General features: G+C 46.0%; 1 protein-coding gene across 1 annotated transcript in view; it reads left to right on the top strand.

Moving 5' to 3' along the window:
* Window positions 1–1,311: 1,311 nt before the first annotated feature.
* Window positions 1,312–21,924, top strand: part of LOC110255795 (uncharacterized) — a 35,435-nt gene continuing 14,822 nt past the window's right edge. Inside the window, exons 1-3 of the mRNA XM_084982490.1 lie at window positions 1,312–1,432; window positions 1,733–1,880; window positions 4,071–4,574. Of these exons, the coding sequence (XP_084838616.1) occupies window positions 1,312–1,432; window positions 1,733–1,880; window positions 4,071–4,574 (773 nt within the window). The remainder of the gene's footprint in view (window positions 1,433–1,732; window positions 1,881–4,070; window positions 4,575–21,924) is intronic.

Below are 21,924 nucleotides of genomic sequence, written 5' to 3'. Positions count from 1 at the left end.
CAGGGCAGCAGAATGACTGTCCTCACTGTATCTCCTAGATTCTAGAAAAATGCTTTCATCGCCTCCAGTTCTCCCTCTACCACCTCCCGATTGTGCAGTGCGAGGAGGAGGAAGGGGAAGGTATAGGACAGCTGACAGTGGTCTCCTTTCTCTGTCGTTTTTCGGATGTCATCTTCCCTGCAGGATGTAGTTTGCTCTAATCCCAGCGGATGATTTCAGCCTGAGATTCACAGGGTGTGAGCCCTGCCTCCACCACAAGCAACAGCCTGACCCGCCATCCGTGGGTGATAACGGGTGGTGAGGCCTGATTTCCCACAGCAACGCCCGCCCCTGGCTGATTACGTGAAGCCTGTAATTAGCTTCCACCACCTCTAAAGAAATGATGGGGCCTCTTTAAAACCTCATCTTTAAAATGTCAAATACTGAAAACAGATTAAACCCTTTCCTCCGTATCTTCAGGGTTTCAACCATGGATTAAAATCAGCTTTGTGTGATTCGAATAACTCGTGAACATCACTTATTCAAACGGCAAAAGTAACTCTTGGTCAAATATCACAATCTGCACTATGCTGTAACTGTGGCTGAACTGAAAATGGATGGTTTTTGATCATGTTGTTAAACTTTATTTAAAACCAAATCAGTTGTCTACGACAGTTTGTTTCATTTTATACGGCCTAGTGTGGATAACAAGTTTTGCTTTGTAAAAAGATGGTGCATTTCTTTTTTCTTTTTTCTTTTTTTTTTGCTTTTTAGGGCCACACCCACGGCATATGAGGTCCCCAGGCTAGGGGTCTCATCGGAGCTGCAGCCACCGGCCTACACCACACCCACAGCCGCATCTGCGACCTACACCACAGCTCACGGCAATGCCAGATCCTTAACCCACTGAGAAAGGCCAGGGATCGAACCTGCATCCTCATGGATGCTACTCAGGTTTGCTAACCGCTGAGCCACACCGGGAACTCCAAGAGTGTGCATTTCTTGATGTTGAGTGGATACCTTTGTTGATTCTGTTCAATCTTTCTAAATGTGCCTCTTAGAAACAGGAGATCACCTGTGTGCAGAACGCAGAGGTTTGACTCTAGAAGTTTAGGTTTCTGGAAAACAAAACCCTGAAAAAGTAACAAAATTTCATTTAATCAGATTTCTCTAGAATCCTGAGTAGACTGCTTTTTCGCATATCCTATATTTTAAAGTGCACTCGATCTGAGACACACAAGACGAGGTGGGTTAGGCTATAGATGGAGCCGCAGCCTGGATCCCCGCCCACCCTTTCCGTGCCTTTCTCCTTAGACCATCGGGGTGGAAGACATGCCCCTGAACTGGTTACACCTGGCCCCGGGGTCTCGCTGGGGCGGTTGGGTGCCAGCAGCTGCGGGCGCCTGTCGGCGTCGTGGGGTCTCGCTTTCTGTCTGCATCTGCGTCCCCTCGGGTGAGTCATTTCGTTTCTCTAAGCTCCTCTCCTTGGCGAGTGAGATGATGGACTCTCGACGGCAGCGATTTTTGCTGTTGTGAATGGAAGGCCTCGTGTGTCAGCATAAGCGAGTACCCCCGAACCCCAAAAAAGTCGGGTATTAGTTCCCAAACGGGTAAATCAGACCTAGCGAGGTGAAGGGGGGCTCCATCATCACAGCTCGAGGAGGAGCCGGAGTCGGGTTGCCGAGCCCCGACTCCCTTCCCCGCCCCCCCCAGGGCTCTCCCAGCGCATGCGCGTGACGCTCCCTCTGAACAGGTTCTGGAAGTGATGGGGCTGCGGCAAGTGTAGATTTCAGGGAGACTCTACTAACACCGAAGCCCAAGTCCTGGTTCATTGCGGGCACGGTAGAAACTGCAGAAAAGCACAAAGGAGGACCGTCCAGCTATAATTCTTCCACCCACTGGTAACCACCTGAAGTTATGTATTTTCCTCCATTATTCATGAATGCGTCTCTAAAACCTCGGATCATGCTGTTCAAAGTGAGGACAGCTGACACGTACAGAGAGAGCCAAGGCAAAGCGCTAAGGGCCTCACCTGCATTCTGTTTCATAACATCATTTTTTAACATGCTGTTTGGTCCCTTGATGTGCAGTGGACACATTTCCGCAGACATGGGCTGGTCTTCAACCACGTGCCTGTTTTTTTTGTTTTTTTTTGTTTTTAATGGCCGTACCTGGGCACAGGGAAGTTCCCGGGCCAGGGATTGAACCTAAGCCTCAGCTGCGACCTAGGCCACAGCTGTGGCAATGCCTGATTCTTTAAACCCGCTGCACGGGGGTTGAGGGTGGAACGCGCACCTCTGCCGCAACCCGAGCCCCTGCAGTTGCATTCTTGACCCACTGCACCATGGCAGCAACCCCTTCCGCATATTTTTTAATGACTCTATAGGATGATATCAAATGAAAAGCCTGTCGTTTACAGTTCTCTTTTAATGGATTATCCAGGCCATTTTCAATTTTATCACTGGGAGCATGCTTCAGGGACTATGCCTGTGTAGTCATTTGCCTACACTTAAGGATGTCTCTGTCACAATCCTAGAAGAGGACCTACTGCATCAAAGTTCCAAACTGCCCTCCAGGTAACGGTTTGGAAGGAAGGCCTGCCAACGTCCCAGTAGACGTGGTTCTCTTCTAGGTACTCTGCACAGGTGGGACATAGGGAAGGCAGCCTGGCCTGGATGATCCTGTTGAATGTGTGTCTGGCCTTGCAGGTCACACCCCAGGGAAATGTTGGGCCCCACTGGAACCCAGAGGCACAGAGAGGAGAGATGGGAGGGCCACGTCTGCGAAGACGTGGAGGGTGGGCCAAGAACACCCTCCCCCCTTGCTCTGCCCCCAGCATATTTCTCTTTGTCCCTGTGCCCTTTTGGGGACAGCACCTTTGGAAGTGATTACAGATAAATTGGAATAAATTCCACTTAAAAGGTGATTATAAAGGGTCAGGAAATAGAGTCAGTGAGGAAAGATGAAAGGAATTGTGTGTCCTGGAGGAATGGAGGCCAGTTAGTGACCTGATTACTACCTTAAAATTATAAAGAACTTTAAAGGGAGTGTGTTCTTCTAGTAGTAATGGAATATTGAATAAGGGTGATCATATTACCCTGGGGTTTCTTCCCAGTTGGATACCATGAAATGCCTTAAATGCGTGATCTCATTTAACCCCGATGACAGCCTTTTGATGTGGGCGTGTCTTTGGAGGTATCTTGTGTATGTATGGTCTCCAGGTTAGAGCCGGGCACTTAAAGAAATGACTTAACTTGCTAAAGGCCCCACAGCTGTATTCAAGTCTCTGGTGGATGCCCAAGCCCCCAGCACTATGCCTGCAAAAGAATTTGTCAGTAAACCACGTATTTATTTATTTCTTTATTTATTTAGTCTTTTTGCCTTTTCTGGGGCCGCTCCCGCGGCATATGGAGGTTCCCAGGCTAGGGGTCGAATTGGAGCTGTAGCTGACGGCCTATGCCACAGCCACAGCAACATGGGACCTGAGCCACATCTGTGACCTACGCCACAGCTCACGGCAACGCCAGATCCCTAACCCACTGAGCAAGGTCAGTGATCAAACCCGCAACCTCATGGTTCCTAGTCAGATTCATTAACCCCTGAGCCACGATGGGAACTCCAACCACATATTTATTGACTTCTGTCTCAAGGACTTGAACCCAGGCCTGCTAGACTTGAAAGCTGGTGCTCTTCGCTGTGGAATACGCTGTCCCCCAGTGCACAGTCAACTCCTGATGCTCTTTAAAGCATCACTGTAACCTAGACACCAGCTGTTCCCTGCAAACATGACCGAAATCCTGGTCCCCCCATCAGCGCTCATCATAAGCATAGGCACAGGTCAAAAGGCTGGGGCGCCACAGTGGCTGGCACTCGGGGTAGGACACACCCCTGAGCCCCGCCTTCCACACAGAGGCTGGGACCCCTCCCGTGTCCATTTCACTCGAGAAAACACACTGGCAGACAAGTGAGGATGGAAACACCTGGAGATAACCCGGGATGTGCTGTAAAGTGGGTTTGAGAGGGTAAATCATTCAGGCTGTCGGGCCCAGCTGGCCAAAGACACAGGGCGGGATGTCACATGGTGAGTAAAGGTCTGAAGGAGCCTCCGCCGCCACCGGGAGGGACAGATTCCACCCTTGCCTTGCCAGCGTGGGTGCTGCGCGGAGGGCGGCGGGGAGGGCACGGGTGGGGTCAGGCCCGGAAGCGGAAGCGCCGGAGTTTTGGGAAGGGGGTGGGCCCCTCTCGGCCACGGTCGGTCGGCTCCTGGGCCTCGACGCCCCCATCCGCCCCCATCCGAGAAGACGGGCGTGGGTGCCGGGGACGTGGGAGCTGCTGTGTGGTGACGGGCCCGGCCCACGGCCCGTGCGCCCTCCGCTCTCTGGACGCCTCCTCCGCCCGCAGCTCCCAGCCCGGAGCGCCTCCTGGGACCGGACTGCAGGGCCGCCGAGGCCGGCGGTGTGGGGAAGAAGGCAGGCAGAAGCCGTGGCCCGGGCGGGGCGGAGGCCCCCGCGGCAGCCGGAGACGTGGACGAAACTGTGCCCGGCGTCTTGCCGTGGGTTCGCGAGTCGAATCTGCTTTACTGTTCTTCCAAAGAGGCAAGTAAATAGGAAATTGTTCTGGGCGGGCCAGGGTGGGGGCTTGTGTTTTGCTGTCGGAGATGTAGTGATTTGCTGGGTCCAGAGGAGCGCTGCCCTGGTACACTGCCGGCTCCTGCCCGGGGCTCGGATGGTTTCTGTTGCTAAATGTCAGATTGAGGCGAGGCCTCCTGGGTACCGGCCCCCTGCTGGGCTCTGGGAACAGCCTGGGTCCTGCCTTTACCCAGAGAAGGAAGGACCCGACCCCCGATTACAATGTGCTTGGAGTCTCCCCCCAGCCCTGGCTTTCCCTGTCCCAGCCCAGGTGGCACGTGATGGTCCCTCACCCATCCGTCTGCCCAGAGGACTGTGAGGTGTGCAGGCACTGGGCCCGAGTCCCTCTCCCTCCCGTGCCGGGTGGCACTGCACCACCCGGGGCCCCCTGAGGACCCAGGCTCCCCAGCGGCTGTCGACTGATTCCTCCGCCCTCACCGCAGAGCCAGCCCACCTGTCTCTTCTCTGAGTAGATTCACACGTGGGAAATAAAGGCGTAAACTGGCAATTCCAAAACACGGTGGGGGGGAAACGAGCTAAATGTCGCCTAGTAAATCAGAGTTCAGTACGTGCAGTGGAACACAGCGCAGTCATTGCAGTTTAAAAAGGCAGCTCTTCCGTAAAGATATGGAATAATCAGGCGTCTCTCATGTTAAGCCGCGTGGGGAATAAATGAAGGCCAGCCAGAGGGGAACAAGGGAGGGCATCTATGCGGAGCTTGCCTGGCCTCCATCACCAACCCCCCACCCACAGACAGGCCTCGGGTGGCCGCTGACGGGCGGCTGCTGGCGTGGGGACGCCTGAGACGGGCTGCGGGGAGCAAGGCTTCCTGTCACGGGTTAGGGGGACGTATGTGGCCTTCTCGGGTTGGTCCTAAGTTGGAAGCAAACACTGGGGAAGTACTGATGTTGCAGCAGCATCTTCTCTAGAGGAGAGCTGCTGGGGTTGGAGTCGGTGATGGCCGGCTGGGAAGCCCGCGGATGCCCAGGTTTAAGTGCTCTGCATAACGAGGGGGGTGGCCCCGGCGAAATTCAGAGGTTGAGTGGGGAAGGGGCGAATGGGGAAGAGTGAGGCCCAAGAACCGGCCTCTGAAGAGCTTTGTGAGAAAACCGGAATCTGCAACAGGAATTGAACCGGTGGCTGTAGCGTGTGTGAGGCCACACCCTCCCCCGCCCCCAAGAATCGCCGCCGCTCAGCTGTGCTCTATGGGGTGGGCTTGCTCTGGGGAGGGGCTTCCGAAGTTCTGCGCAGCTCAGGGTTGCTATGGGAACAGCGTGGGGGGGTGGAGAATAGACGCAAAGTGAGCCCAGGTACCCTCTGCTCCCGTAAGGTTATCTTAAAGTAGAGCTGTGTGTCTAAGTTACTCTATTTTCCTTAGTTCTAGTTTGGTTCTCAGGTAACATTATCATGTCAATAAAACGGTGGCCACGGACAAGAATTCTTTAGGGGTACCTGAGATTAGAAAATAAAGGAATTTGGGAGCTGCTCTTGTTGCTCAGCGGGTTAAGAACCCAACTAGTATCCATGAGGATGACAGTTTGATCCCTGGCCTCATCCAGTGGGTTAAGGATCCGCTGTTGCCGTAGCTGTGGTGTAGGTCGCAGAAGAGGCTTGGATCTGGCATTGTTGTGGCTGTGGCGTAGGCTGGCAGCTGTAACTCCGATTTGACCCCTAGCCTGGGAACCTCTATGTGCCGCAGGTGTGGCTCTAAAGAGACCAAAAAAAAAAAAAAAAAAAAAAAAAAAAAAAGAAAGAAAAGGAAAAGAAAATAAGGGAATTTAAAATCAGCCTGAGGTCATATTCCGTGATCATCTTTTCCAGAAAGTTCTGAAGGCACAATGCTTTTAAGATAAGCTGTGGCACAGAATATCCGAAATGATGAATGAGCTGAGAATGTCCCCAATCCCTCAGAGTTTTAAGGTGTGACCTTGCTTAGCTCACCTTGAGCATATGAGCTGGGTCTCTTGAGGTCCCGCACACCTTTTGGTATTAAAAACAAAACAAAACAAAACAAAAAACTGCCTAGGGAGTTCCCTTTGTGGCTTAGCAGAAACGAATCTGCCTAGTAACCATGAGATTTCGGGTTCGATCCCTGGCCTCGCTCAGTGGGTTAAGGATCTGGCGTTGCCCTGAGCCGTGGTGTAGGTCACAGATGTGGCTCGGCTCTGGCGTTGCTGTGGCTGTGGTGTAGGCTGGTGGCTACAACTCTGGTTCTACCCCTAGCCGGGAAACCTCCATATGCCGTGGGTACAGCCCTAAAAAGACAAAAAACAACCCCCCCAAACCCCCCCAAACTGCTTAGGATGCTGTGATGAGGTTTATCCTCTAGTATGTTTTCTCCTTTTAGTGTTATGCCCAAATTTTAGCTGAAATATGTGCCTACAGAATAAAAACTACATGTACCTGCCTTGCCCCTGGGTTGGGGGTGGGCATGGAATAGAAATGTCCTTAAAAGGAAGAAACACACCCTCGCCCCTGCTTCCTTCTCTCTCAGGGGAATGCAGTGTCTGCAGTGTCAACAGCCAGCTTAGCCGCGACATGAAATCCACCTACTGAGCGTTAAGGTGGAAGGATCTAGTCCCTGATCTGTGGTCCCATGCCAGTCTGTACCTATTATACCCATTAAGCACATGCCTCTGATTAGGGTCAGATTGCCCTCCGTTGATGGGGAGGCTCTTGGGGCAAGGGGATACACAAAATCGGATTTTCTGGTAGGACTTGCACATAGCAGGTGCCGAAAACAGTATCATTGTATGTGACTTGAGGGAAAAAATGGACGTTCCAAAGATTGGGGGAAAGAGTGAATTTCCCTGACTCTTACAGAGACGAACATAAAGGCACAGGGCTGCGAAGGCAGACCAACTACAGCCAAGCTCGTCTAAATACTGTATTTAGAGGGAAAGGAAGCATAGTTTGAAATAGTCGCCTCCATCAGCACATTGCTGGCAGTGCAGTCCCCCACCCCTCCTTGACCGCCAGCGCACGGTGTTCCCAGGCGTGTGGTCCATTGGTCAGTGGTGGTCTCGACGTTAGAGCTGTTTTGAGGCAGACGAGCCTGAAAGGCTCGTCACCAGTGTTAGAACTCGGTCTGCTCTGTTTCTGAATGAACCCACCGTAGGAGGCTAAGTGTGGGAGCTGGAGCAGCCATGCAGGCTGCCACCCAGTCCTCCTCCACCACCCCGCCTGGTCCTCCTCCATAAGGAGTCGGGTGGGACCAGCCAGGCACAAACTTGATGTTCCTTGTCCTGGGGAGCCCGCAGGAACTGCTGTTTTGTTTTTTGCAGAACAGGGAGAGGTTGCTGCTGGGCACGTGCCCTCTGGAGAGACGCTCTGCCATGCATATGCTTATATGCTTTTTGCCAGCGGGCTTTGCATGGAGTCTAATAAACACCCAGTTCCTGGAACCATCTGAAGCCGCCACAAGGGGCTGAGCAGGGGCTGGGTGGTGTCAGAGCACAATCTGGAGGCAGAAAGGGCCCTGACTTAGCTGAAGGGACCTGAAGCCTTTGCCCCTGGGAGCACAGGCAACCTCCCAGAGAGGAGCTGACTTACTCGAGGTGGTTTGCCTGGCTTGGTAAAGCGCTATGGATATTGAGGTCAGAGGGTTATACGGAGGGATCATCCAGGGAGCAGTGGGTGCTCTCCCTGCCTCTCAGAATCTGGAGGATTCCGACCACATCCCTTCTGTTGGGATGAATTTGGTACCAAGACTGACTCTCGAAAGCACATGGGTCTGGCAGTGGAGCAGCAGATGGGCGACCGTCACAGGTAGCATGTCGTGGTCTCGGGCATGGTAAAAACTATAGAGCCCCTGCTATGATTCCGGGACTTTGTCCATTTCACCTACATTTTCAAATGTGTTAGCATCATTGCTTGTTATTTTTTTTAGTATGGAGCTGCAGAAGTTGTTTATAAATTTTGGAGATTAATCCCTTGTCAGTCGATTCATTTGCAAAGATTTTCTCCCATTCTGTGGGTTGTCTTTTTGTGTTGTTTAGGGTTTCCTTTGCTGTCCAGAAACTTTGAAATTTGAGTAGGTCCCATTTGTTTATTTTTGTTTTTATTGTCAATACTCTGATAGGTGGATCTGAGAAGATGTTTCTGTCGTTTATGTCATAGAGTGTTTGGCCTATGTTTTCCTCTAGGAGTTTGATAGTGTCTGGTCTTATATCTAGGTCTTTAATCCATTTGGAGTTTATTTTTGTGTATGGTGTTAGGGAGTGTTCTAATTTCATTCTTTTCCATGTGGCTGTCCAGTTTTCCCAGCACCACTTACTGAACAAGCTGTCCTTTCTCCATTGTATAGTCTTGCTTCCTTTGTCATAGATTAGTTGGCTGTAAGTGCATGGGTTTAATTCTGGGCTTTCTATTCTGTTCCACTGATCTATATGTCTGTCTTTGTGCCAGTACCATGCGGTTTTGACGACTGTTGCTTTGTAGTATAGTCTGAAGTTTGGGAGCCTGATTCCTCCAGCTCCATTTTTCTTTTTCTGGATGTCTTTGGCTATTCTGGGTCTTTTGTGCTTCCAGACAAACTTTAAAATATTTTGTTCAAGTTCTGTGAAAAATGTCCTTGGTAAATTGATAGGGATTGCATTGAAACTGTAGATTACCTTGGGTAGTATAGTCATTTTGATAATATTAACTCTTCCAATCCAGGAGCATGGTATATCGTTCCATCTCTTTGTGTCATCTTTGATTTCTTTCATCAGTGGCTTGTAGTTTTCAGAGTACAGGTCTTTTGTCTCTTTAGGTAGGTTTACTCCTAGGTATTTTATTTTTTTGGATTCGATGGTAAATGGGATTGCTTCCCTAATTTCCTTTTCTGCTTTTTCATTGTTAGTATATAGAAATGCTATCGATTTCTGTGTATTGATTTTGTATTCTGCAACTTTGCCAAATTCGTGGATGAGCTCTAACAGTTTTCTGGTAGAGTCTTTAGGATTCTCTAGGTATAGTATCATGTCATCTGCAAACAGCGATAGTTTTACTTCTTCCTTTCCAATTTGGGTTCCTTTTATTTCTTTTACTTCTCTGATTGCTGTGGCTAGGACTTCCAGAACTATGTTGAAGAGTAGTGGCGAGACTGGACATCCTTGTCTTGTTCCTGATCTCAGTAGGAATTCTTTCAGCTTTTCACCATTGAGAATGATGTTCGCTGTGGGTTTGTTATATATGGCCTTTATCATGTTGAGGTAGGTTCCCTCTATGCCCACTTTCTGAAGGGTTTTTATCAGAAATGGGTGTTGGATTTTGTCAGAGGCTTTTTCTGCGTCTATTGAGAGGATCATATGGTTTTTATTCTTCAGTTTGTTAATGTGGTGTATCACACTGATGGATTTGCGGATATTGAAGAACCCTTACATCCCTGGGATAAATCCCACTTGATCATGATGTACTATCCTTTTAATGTATTGTTGGATGCGGTTTGCTAGTATTTTGTTGAGGATTTTTGCATCGATGTTCATCAGTGAAATTGGCCTGTAGCTTTCTTTTTTTGTGGAGTCTTTGTCTGGTTTTGGTACCAGGGTGATGGTGACCTCATAGAATGAGTTTGGGAGTATCCCTTCTTCTGCAATTCTTTGAAATAGTTTCAGAAGGAGAGGTGTTAGCTATTCTCTAAATGTTTGATAGAATTTGCCTGTGAAGCCATCTAGTCCTGGACTTTTGTTTGTTGGAAGTTTTAAAATCACAGTTTCAATTTCAGTTCTTGTGATTGGGTCATTCATCTTTTCTATTTCATCTTGGCTTAGTCTTGGAAGATTGTACTTTTCTAAGAATTTGTCCATTTCTTCTAGGTTTTCCATTTTATTGGTGTACAGTTGCATATAGTAGTCTCATATGATCCTTTGTATTTCTTTGGTGTCCATTGTTACTTCTCCTTTTTCATTTCTAATTTTATTGATTTGAGTCCTTGCTCTTTTTTGCTTGATAAGTCTGGCTTAGGGTTTATCAATTTTGTTGATCTTTTCAACAAACCAGCTTTTCGTTTCATTGATCTTTTCTTCGTTTCTATTTCATTGATTTCTGTTCTGATCTTTATGATTTCTTGCCTTCTACTAAATTTAGGTCTTGTCTGTTCTTCTCTCTCGAGCTCCTTTAGATATAAAGTTAGCTTGTTTATTTGGGCTTTTTCTTGTTTCCTGAGGTGGGCTTGTATTGCTATAAACTTTCCTCTTAGAATGGCTTTTGCTGCATCCCATAGGTTTTGGAGTGTCATAGCTTCGTTGTCATTTGCTGCTAGGTATTTTTTAATTTCCTCTTTGATTTCTTCAGTGATCCATTGGTTGTTTAGCATGTTGTTGAGTCTCCACGTGTTTGTGTCTTTTGCAGTTTTTTTCTTGTTGATTTCCAGTCATATAGCATTGTGGTCGGAAAAGATGCTTGATATGATTTCAATTTTCTTAACGTTACCGAGGTTGGATTTGTAGCCCAGGATATGATCAATCTTAGAGAATGTTCCATGTGCACTTGAGAAGAATGTGTATTCTGTTGCTTTTGGATGGAATGTCCTATAAATATCTGTTAGGTCCATCTGGTTTAATGCTTCATTCAGGGCCTGTGTTTCCTTATTGATTTTCTGTCTGGTTGATCTGTTCATTGCTGTAAGTGGGGTGTTAAAGTCCCCCACTATGATTGTGTTATTATCGATTTCTCCTTTTAAGGTTGTTAGCAGTTGCCTTATATATGGTGGTGAACCTGTGTGGGGTGCGTAGATATTTAAAATTGTTCTATCATCTTTTTGGATTGATCCTTTGATCATTATGTAATGTCCTTCTTTGTCCCTTAAAATAGTCTTCATTTTAAAGTCTATTTTGTCTGATATGAGTATTGCTACCCCAGCTTTCTTTTGATCCCCGTTTGCATGAAATATTTTCTTCCATCCTCTCCCTTTCAATTTGTATGTGTCCCTAGAAGTGAAGTGGGTCTCTTGAAGACAGCATATACATGGGTCTTGTTTTTGTGTCCATTCAGCCAGTCTGTGTCTTTTGGCTGGGGCGTTTAGTCCATTCACATTTAAGGTAATTATTGATATGTATATTCTTATTGCCATTTTATTAATTACTTTGGATTTGTTTTTGCTGCTCTTTTTCCTTTCCTTCTTCTCCTGTTCTTTTCTGCCTAGAGAAGTTCCTTTAGTATTTGTTGTAAGGCTGGTTTAGTGTTGCTGAATTCTCTCAGCTTTTGCTTATCTGAGAAGGTTTTGATTTCTCCTTCAAATCTGAAGGAGAGCCTTGCTGGGTAGAGTCATCTTGGTTGGAGGTTTTTTCCTTTCATCACGTTAAGTATGTCATGCCACTCCCTTCTGGCCTGCAGAGTTTCTGTTGAAAAATCTGCCGATAGCCTTATCGGGGTTCCCTTGTATGTTACTTGTTTCTTTTCCCTAGCTGCTTTCAAGATCTTCTTTGTCTTTAATTGTGGTCAGTTTGATTAATATGTGTCTTGGTATATTCCTCCTTGGGTTTATTTTATATGATACTCGTTGTGCTTCCTGGATTTGAGTGAGTGATTCCTTCCCCATGTTAGGAAGTTTTCGGCTATTATCTCTTGGAATATTTTTTCTGTCTCCTTCTCTCTCTCTTCTCCTTCTGGCACCCCTGTAATACGGATGTTGGTGCGTTTCACGTTGTCCCAGAGTTCTCTGAGACTCTCTTCGTTTGTTTTCAGTCTTTTTTCTCTTTTCTGATCTGCATCTGTAATTTCCACTAATCTGTCCTCCACCTCGTTCTTCTGCCTCCTGTATTCTGCTGTTAGCTGCTTCTAGTGAATTTTTCATTTCAGTTATTGTATTTTGCATCTCCTCTTGTTTAAGTTTTATATCTTGTATCTCTTTGGTCAGTGTTTCCTGTAAGTTATCCATCTTTGCCTCCAGTTTATTTCCAATGTCTTGCATCATCTTCAGCATCAACAGTCTAGTCTTTTTCCTGGAGGCTGAGAATCTCCTCATGGCTTAGCTGTTTTTCTGGGGTTTTTCCTTTCTCCCTCATCTGAGTTATAGTTCTCTGTCTTTTCATTTTTATAGGTTTTTGGTGTGGTGACCTTCTTACAGATAATAGAGTTGTAGCCTCTCTTACTTCTGATGCTTCCCCCCTGTGGCTGAGGTCGGTATGGGGGCCTTGCTGTAGGCTTCCTGATGGGAGGGGCTGATGCCTGCCCTTTGGTAGGAGGAGCCGATTCTAATCCCTCTGGTGGGTGGGGCTTAGTCTCTGGATAGAATTAGAGGAAGCTGTGTGCCTGAGGGGTCTTTAGGTAGTCTGTTTTCTGAGGGGTGGGGCTGTGATCCCACCTGGGTTGTTTTCCCTGGGGCTTCTCAGAGCCATGGGTGGGGCCATATTTTCCCAAAATGGCCCCCTCCAGAGAAAGGCAGCTGCTGAATAATCCCAAGAGCTTTGCCTTTAGTGTCCTTCCCTCACAACAAGCCACATTCACCCCTGTTTTCCCAGAATGTCCACAAAGAACTGCGGTCAGGTTTGACCAAGGTTCCCTTGGAGACTTTGCTTTGCCCTGGGACCCAGTGCACGTGAAAGTCTGTGTGTGCCTTTTAAGAATGGGGTCTCTGTTTCCCCCAGTCCCGCGGAGCTCTTGCACACAAGCCCCACTAGCCTTCAATGGCAGATGCTCTGGGGCTCTTTCTCCCTGTGCCAGATCCCCACACGTGAGAGTTTGATGTGTGGCTTAGAACTCTCACTCCTGTAGGTGAGTCTCTGTGAACCAGTTAGTTTCCAGTCTGTGGAGCTTCCCACCCAGGAGGTATGAGGTTGTTTATATCGTGAAATTGCCCCTCCTACCTCTTGATGTGGCCTCCTCTTTTTCTTCTGGAGTAGCTTGTTATTTTTTTTAATGATGGTGGGATCTTTAGCAAAAATCCCTTATTTAATTCCTGATGTTAATTTTTTTACTTCCTTTTTTCTTTAACAAGGGGTGGTGATTTTTATTACTCTACTTTGGCTTTCTTGATCTTTTTGCGTGTTTAATTTTCTGAGTCATTGTTTTTGGCTTTTATTCTGATCATGAAGGTGCTGTATTTTTTTTGGCTTTATTTTTCTGTTCTTTTTCAAACTTCTAGAGATAGACTCTTAGCCCATTGATTTTTTGCATTTATTGTCATCTAATTGAAACATTTAAGGCTATAAATTTTCCTTCAAGCGTGGCCTTAGATGCATTCCAAAATTTTGAATATAGTATTTAATAATTATTTAACTTTAAAAAATTTCTAATTTTTATTATTTGCCCCATCAAATGCAATTATATTTTTGTTATTAATTTGAGAAAACATATCTCCTGTAGGATTTTAATCCTTTGAAAATTTTGAGATACAGACAGTTCAGCAGATGGCCCATGTGTCAGTATGTTCTGAAAAAGACTGTATGTTTTACAGCTTTTGAGTGCAGTGTTCTACATATATTTTTTAGGTCAAGTTTGCTAATAAGGCATTGTTCATAATTTATTATATATTATTCTATATTATTAGTAACTTTTAATCTATTTGTTTTAGTAGAAGAGGATGTTTTAATCTCCCATAATGATCGTGAATTTTGCTTTATATACTTTATTTTATTTATTTATTTATTTTTTTGTCTTTTTGCCTTTTCTAGGGCCGCTCCCTCAGCATATCGAGGTTCCCAGGCTAGGGGTCTAATTGGAGCTATAGCCACCGGCCTACGGCAGAGCCACAGCCACAGCCACACCAGATCTGAGCCACGTCTTCGACCTACACCTCAGTTCACAGCAACGCTGGATCCTGAACCCACTGAGTGACTCCAGGGATCGAACCTGCAGCCTCATGATTCCTAGTCGGATTCTTTTCTGTTGCACCATGATGGGAACTCCATAACTCAATGATTTTTACTATATTTATAGTTGTACAACCATCATCACAACCCAATTTTGCAACATTTCCACCCCAAACCCCCGGCCTCTCCCTTCCTCTCAACCTGTCTCCCTTGGTAACATAGTTTTCAAAGTCCATGAGTCAGTTTCGGCCCTGCAACTAAGTTCGTTGTATCCTTTTTTTTAGATTCCACCTGTAAGTGATAGGATATGACGTCTGTGCCTCACTGTCTGACTAACTTCACTTAGCATGATAATTTCAGGGTCCACCCATGTTGCTGCAAATGCTATTATTTCATTACTTTTTATGGCTGAGGAATATGCCATTGTGTATGTGTACCACATCTTCTTTATCCACTCGTCTCTTGATGGACATTTAGGTTGTTTCCATGTCTTGGCTGTTGTATATAGTGCAGCAGTGAACACTGGGGTACCTGTATCTTTTCAAGTCATGGTTTTCTCTGGATAGATGCCCGGGCGTAGGATTGAATGGTAGTTCTAGTTTTAGTTTTTTTTACATTCCCACCAACAGTGAAAGAGGGGTCCCTTTTCTCCACACCCCTCCAAGCATTTATTGTTTGTAGACTTTTTGATGATGGCCATTCTGACGGGTATAGTTCTGATTTCTCTAATAATTAGTGATGTTGAACATCTTTTTTTCATGTGTTTTTTGGCCATCTGATGTCTTCTTTGGAAAATTGTGTTTAGATCTTCTGCCCATTTTTGATGGAGTTGTTTGTGTATTTGGTATGGAGCTGCAGGAGGTGTTTAGAAATTTTAGAGATAATCCCTTGTCAGTTCATTTGCAAATATTTTCTCCCATTCTTTGAGTTGTCTTTTGTGTTGTTCAGGGTTTCCTTTGCTGTGCAGAAACTTTTAAGTTTAATTAGGTCCCATTTGGTTATTTTTGTTTTTATTGTCATTACTCTAGGAGGTAGATGTGAGAAGATACTGCTGTGGTTTATGTCAAAGGGTGTTCAGGCTATGTTTTCCTCTAAGAGTTTTATGGTATCTGGTCTTATATTTAGGTCTTTAATCCATTTGGAGTTTATTTTTGTGTATGGTGTTAGAGAGTGTTCTAATTTCATTCTTTTACATGTAGCTGCCCAGTTTTTCCAGCACCACTTATTAAAGGGCATATCTTTTTTCCATTGTATATTCTTGCCTCCTTTGTGATAGATCACTTGACTGTAGGTGCATGGGTTTAATTCTGGGCTTTCTATCCTGTTCCACTGATCTGTATTTGTGTTTTTGTGCCAGGGCCATACTGTTTTGATGGTTATAGCTTTGTGGTATTGTCTGAAGTCAGGGGGCCTGCTTCCTCCACCTCCATTTTTCTTTCTCAGGATGGCTTTGGCTATTCTGGGTCTTCTCTGTTTCCAAACAAACTTTAAGCTATTTTGTTCCTGTTCTGTGAAAAATGTCCTTGGTAATTTGGTAGGCACTGCACTGATTCTTTAGACTGCCTTGGGTAGTACAGTCATTGGAAATAATGACTCTTCCAATCCAAGAGCAAGGTATGTATCTTTCCATCTGTTTGTGTCATTGATTGCTTTCATCAGCATCTTATAGTTTACACAGTACAGACTTTTTGTCTCTTTAGGGACGTTTATTCCTAGCTATTTTACCCTTTTCGATGTGACAGTAAATGGGATTGTTTCCCTGATTTCTCTTTCTGATATTTCATTGTTATTATATAGACATGCAGTTGATTTCTACGTATTAATTTTGTATCCTGAAACTTTACCAAATTCATTGATGAGCTCTAACAGTTTTCTGGTAGTGTCTTTAGGATTTTCTAGGTATTATATCATGTCATCTTCCTTTCCAATTTGGATTCCTCTTATTTCTTTTCTTCCTTTTTTTTTTTTTGCTGTTTGCTTTTTAGGGCCACACTTGCGGCATATGGAGATTCCTAGGCTAGGGGTCAAATCAGAGCTGCAGCTGCCAGCCTGTACCACAGCTTACAGCAATGACGGATCCTTAACACACTAAGCAAGGCCAGGGATCAAACCTGTGACCTCATGGTTCCTAGTCAGATTGATTTCCGCTGTGCCATGATGGGAACTCCCCTCTTATTTTTTTTTTTTTCTTCTCTGATTGCTGCAGCTAGGACTTCCAAAACTCTGTTGAACAGTAGTGGTGAGAGTGGACATCCTTAGTGGGAATTCTTTCAGTTTTTCAGCATTGAGAATGATGTTATTACCTATGGGTTTGTCATATATGGCCTTTCTTATGTTGAGGAAGTTTCCCTCGATGCCCAGTTTCTGAAGGGTTTTTAATCAGAAATGGGTGTTGCATTTTGTCCAAAGCTTTTTCTGCATCTAGTGAGAGGATCATGTGGTATTTCTTGAGTTTGTTAAATGTGATGCATCACACTGATTGATTTGCAGATACTGAAAACTCCTTGCATCCCTGGATAAACCCCTCTTGATCATGGTGTGTGATCCTTTTAATGTATTGCTGGATTCAGTTGGCTCATATTTTGTTGAGGGTTTCTGTATCTGTCAGTGATATTGGCCTGTAATTTTCCGTTCGTGTGGTATCTTTATCTGGTTTTGGTATCAGGGTGATGTTGGCCTCATAGAATGAGTTTGGGAGTGTATGTTCCTCTGCAATTTTTTGGAATAGTTTCAGAAGAATAGGTATTGACTCTTCTCTCAGTTTTTGGTAGATTTCGCCTGTGAAGTGATCTGATCCTGGACTTTTGTTTGTTGGAAGTTTTCTTTTTTCTTTTTTTTTGTCTTTTTTTTTTTTTTTTTGCCATTTTGTGGGCCGCTCCCACGGCATATGGAGGTTCCCAGGCTAGGGGTCCAATCAGAGCTGTAACCACCAGCCTACACCAGGGCCACAGCAACATGGGATCCAAGCCACACCTGCAACCTTCACCACAGCTCACAGCAACATCAGGTCCTTAACCCACTAAGCAAGGCCAGGGATGGAACCTGCAACCTCATGGTTCCTAGTCAGATTCGTTAACCACTGCGCCACAACAGGAACTCCAAGTTGGAAGTTTTCTAATCACAGTTTCAATTTCAGTGGCAAACAGTTGCTTGTAGCAGCGTCTTACATCCTTTGCATTTCTGTGATGTCCGTTGTAACTTCTTTTTCATTTCTGAGTTTATTGATTTGAGTCCTCTCTTTTTCTTCTTAATCTGGCTAAAGGTTTGTCAATTTTGTTGATCCTTTCAGAGAACCAGCTTTTAGCTTCATTGGTCTTTTCTATGGTTTTTTTGTTTCTGTTTCATTGATTTCTGATCTGATTTTTAGGATTTTGTTCCTTCTGCTAACTTTGGAGTTTGCCTGTTCTTACTGTAGTTGCTTTAGGTGTAAAGTTAGGTGGCTTATTTGAGATGTTTTGTGTTTGCTGAGGTGGGCTTGTATTGCTCGAAACCTCCCTCTTAGAACTGCTCTTGCTGTATCCTATAGGTTTTGGATTGCTGTGTCTTTGTTGTCATTTGTTTCTAGGTATTTTTAAGTATCCTTTTTTTTTGTTTGTTTCTTTTTGCCCTTTTTCGAGGCTCCACCCACAGCATATCGAAGTTCCCAGGGCTAGGGGGTGAATCAGAGCTACAGTTGCCGACCTTCTCCACAGCCACAACAATGCAGGATCCGATACACATCTGCAAACAACACCACAGTCACAGCAGTGCCGGGTTGTTAGCCCACTGAGCGAGGCCAGGGATTAAACTCACGTCCTCATGGATCCTAGTGGGTTTGTTAACCGGTGAGCTGTAAAGGGAACTCCTAATTTCCTCTTGGACTTCGGTGGTCCATTGGTTGTTTAGTAGCATGTTGTTTAGTCTTCAATGTGTTTGTGTTCTTATTGTTGATTTCCAGTCACAGTGTTTTGGTCAGAAAATGCCTGAAATGATTTTAGTTTTCTTAAATTTACCAATGCCTGATTTGTGGCCCAGAATGTGATCTGCCCTAGAGAATGTTCTGTGTGCACGTGAGAAGGATGTATTCTGCTGCTTTTGGATAGAATGTTCTATAAACGCTATTAAATCCATCTGGTCTAGTGCATCATTTAAGGCCTGTGTGTCCTTGTTGATTTTCTGTCTGGATGATCTGTCCATCGCTGTAAGTGGGGTGTTCCAGTTCCCCGCTCTCATTGTGTTACTGTCAGTTTCCCCCCTTAAGGTGGTTGGCAGTTGCCTTATAAGTGAGGTGATCCTATGCTGGGTGCATATATAATTGTTATATCTGCTTCTTGGGTTAATCCTTTGATTGTTACGCAACGTCCTTCTTTGTCTCTTATAATAGTCTTTTTTTTTTTTTTCCCACTGTACAGCAAGGGGGTCAGGTTATCCTTACATGTATACATTGCAATTACAGTTTTTCCCCCACCCTTTCTTCTATAATAGTCTTTAAGGCCTCTCTTGTCTGGCAGGAGGATTGCTCCTCCAGCTTTCTTTGGATTTGCATTTGCCTGGAATATTGTCTTTCATCCCCTCACTTTGAATTGTATGTGTCCCTAGAACGGAAGTGGTTCTGTTGAAGACGGCACGCACGTGGGTCTTGTTTTTGCATCCATTCAACCAGTGCACGTCTTTTGCTTGGGGCATTTAGTCCATTTACAATCAAGGTAACTATTGCTGTGTGTGTTCTTAGTGACACTTTTATTGTTTTGGACTTGTTTTCATTGGTCTTTTTTCTTCCCTTCTCCTCTTGTGGTTTGATGACTGACTTTCGCGTTGTGGGTTTGGATTGCTTCTTCTTGTTCGTGAGTGTATCTATTGTGGATTTTTAGTTTGTGTTACCGTGAAGTTTGGTATTAGGAATGTACACACACACACACACACACACATGATGAAGTTGCTGGTGTCTTAACTGCAGGTGCATCTCCAGCATCCTCCCTCGAGCCCTGCTCTTCTCGTGATCCCTGGTTTTGGCAGCATCTGTGTGTGTGGGTGATTTCCTGCATTTACCACGTTGATGCCTTTACCGGTGAGCCTTATCCCTTGTAATATTTGTGCTTCTAGTTGTGACTTTCTCTTTTCCCCCTAGAGAAGGTCCTTTAGTATTTGTGGTAAAGCTGGTTTAGTGGTGCTGAATTCTCTTTGCTCCTGCTTGTCTGCAAAGCTTTTGATTTCTCCTTCAAATCTGAGCGAGAGCCTTGCTGGGTAGAGTAATCTTGGTTGGAGGTTTTTTCCTTTCATCGCTGTAAGGATCTTGTGCCGCTCCCTTCTGGCCTGCAGAGTCATTTTCTGGCTGCGTTCGGTATTTCCTTCCTGTCTTTAATTTCGGTCAGTTGGATTCATGTGTGTCTGGGAGTGTTCCTCCTGGGGTTTATTTTCTATGGCACTCCTGTGCTTCCTGGGTTCGAGTGACTGACTCCTTTCCCATGTTGGGGAAGTTCTGAGCTGTGATGAGTGGGCCCAGATTTTCCCAAAACGACCACCGCTAGAGGCGTTCACAGTGATGAGCATCCCGAGACCTTTGCCTCCAGAGCCCTTCCCCCCAACGAGCCACAGTCACACCCGGTTTTCCCAGGAGACCCTCCAAGAACCACAGGCAGGTCTGACCCCGATTCTTGTGGAGTCTCTGCTCTGCCCTGGGACCCAGTGCACACGAAACCCTGTGTGCACTTTTCAGGAGTGGAGTCTCTGTGTGCCCCAGTCCTGTGGAGCTCCCACTGACCCTCAACCCCAAATGCTTGGGGGGCTCCTCCCCCCAGTGCCGGATCCCCAGGCGTGGGCACCTGACAAGGGGCTCAGAACTCTCACTCCCGTGGGTGAGCCTCTGCGATACAGTGCCTTTCTAGTCTGTGGGCTGCCCACCCGGCTGACATGGGGTTGCTTATACCACAGAATGGCCCTCTTACTATCTCAGTGTGGCCTCCTCTTTGTCTTCTGGAGTAGGACATCTTTTTGGATGGTTTCCAGACTGTTTTGTTGAACGTTGTTCAGCAGTTGGTTGTAATTTTGTTGCTTTTATGAGAGAAGGTGGCCGACCCCCCTGCCATCCTCACCCATCTGGCCTGCTTTATATCCTTTACCACCGTGTTATTTGGGGCACGTACACTAAGAATTATTGTCTCTTTCTGGAATGTTAAACTTTTCATTATTATGAACTACCCCTCTGCATCTATGATAGTACTGATTCTGCTTTCATCCCCAAACCTAGTATGTCTAGTAATAATAGAGCAATACTAGCTTTCTCTTGGTTAGTGTTTGCATGCACTCTGAATCCTTTTCTCTTGAACTTGCTGTCTTTCTTGTATTTAGCTGTGTCTCTTGTGAACAGCCTATAGCTCGGTTGTGTTTTTATCCAGTCTGGCGCACTTTGTATTAATTAGAACATTTATCATGTTTACAATCAATAACATGGCGTATTATGGATTACTTTTATTATTTCTATTTATTATTTCATTTTTATGGTCTCGTTATAAATTTTTCATATTCTTCTAGTGGTTACCGTGGAGATCACAACCACATTCCAGATGCGTCAAAGTCCAGTATTAATGGGGAGCTCTGCTGCTTTCTGCTGTGCCCTGCTTCCTGTCCCTTGGGCCTTCAGTAGACAAGGCCACTGGTAACTGTCAGTTCCATTCAGGGCTGGGAGGAGAGGGCAGGAGAGAATGACTAGGATGGTGTGGTCCGTGAGAGCGGCTTGCCCAGCACAGGGACCCAGAACCGTCACTCCCATGGGCGGGTCCCTGCAATACAGTTACCTTAGTCTGTTGGCCGACCCCCTGGGGAGTATGGGACAGCTTATATCATGTCATCACCCCTCCTACTGTCTGGATATGGCTTCCTCTTTGTGTCTGTAGTAGGATATGTTTTTTAATAGTTTCCAGTCTGGTTGAAGGTTGTTCAGCAGTCGGTTGTAATTTTGTTGCTTTTATGAGAGCAGGTGCTTCTCCTCCGCAGTCCTAATCAGGTCTCCCCTTCCCAGGTCTTGACAGGAGCCTGGTATGCACTGAGCCACGGAGTTCATGCATCTGCCAACTGCCAGGTCCTCACAAGTTAAGCTACTCTCCTTTGAGAAATCGCTTGTCTTGCAGCCAGAGGCCTTTGTGGGAGGTGTGTGTGTTGGGGGGGGGCTGGCTTCGTCAACTCGATTATCCCTCCCTGGCCATGCACCTTGTTGCAGCTATGAGCTGCAAAGCTCAAGGCTGCATTCCCCAAACTCAGGGGAATTTGACATAGGTTGAATTTTGCATGGGGACTCCGCTTCTGCCGTCTAGACTTGCAGGGTTTTGTAGGAGAAAGTGAACATTTTGAGATGGAGACCATTTTGCGGCTGCTGCTGCTCCTTCTACGTTCCGGGGGGGGGAGGTGGAGGCCCTGAGCGTGTGTGTGGATGTGGGTGCAGAGGTGCTGGTGTCGTCCTCAGCTCCGTGGCTGCATGCATCGTGGAGCCACGGGTCATAGAAAAGCCACATGGAGCCAGCAGTCGGCCTTGCACTCACCTCCCTGATACCAGTTAGGGTGGTAGCATCCTGTGGGCAGCTTGGGGGATGCTGTTCCAGGAGGGTCCT

This window comes from Sus scrofa, chromosome 11, assembly GCF_054392235.1.
Source record: "Sus scrofa isolate SSC_HxYL_T2T_F1_AM1 chromosome 11, Sscrofa_HxYL_maternal_Yorkshire_Landrace_v2.0, whole genome shotgun sequence".
In the NCBI taxonomy this organism is placed as follows: domain Eukaryota; kingdom Metazoa; phylum Chordata; class Mammalia; order Artiodactyla; family Suidae; genus Sus; species Sus scrofa.
This window is presented reverse-complemented; position numbering and strand designations above follow the sequence as displayed.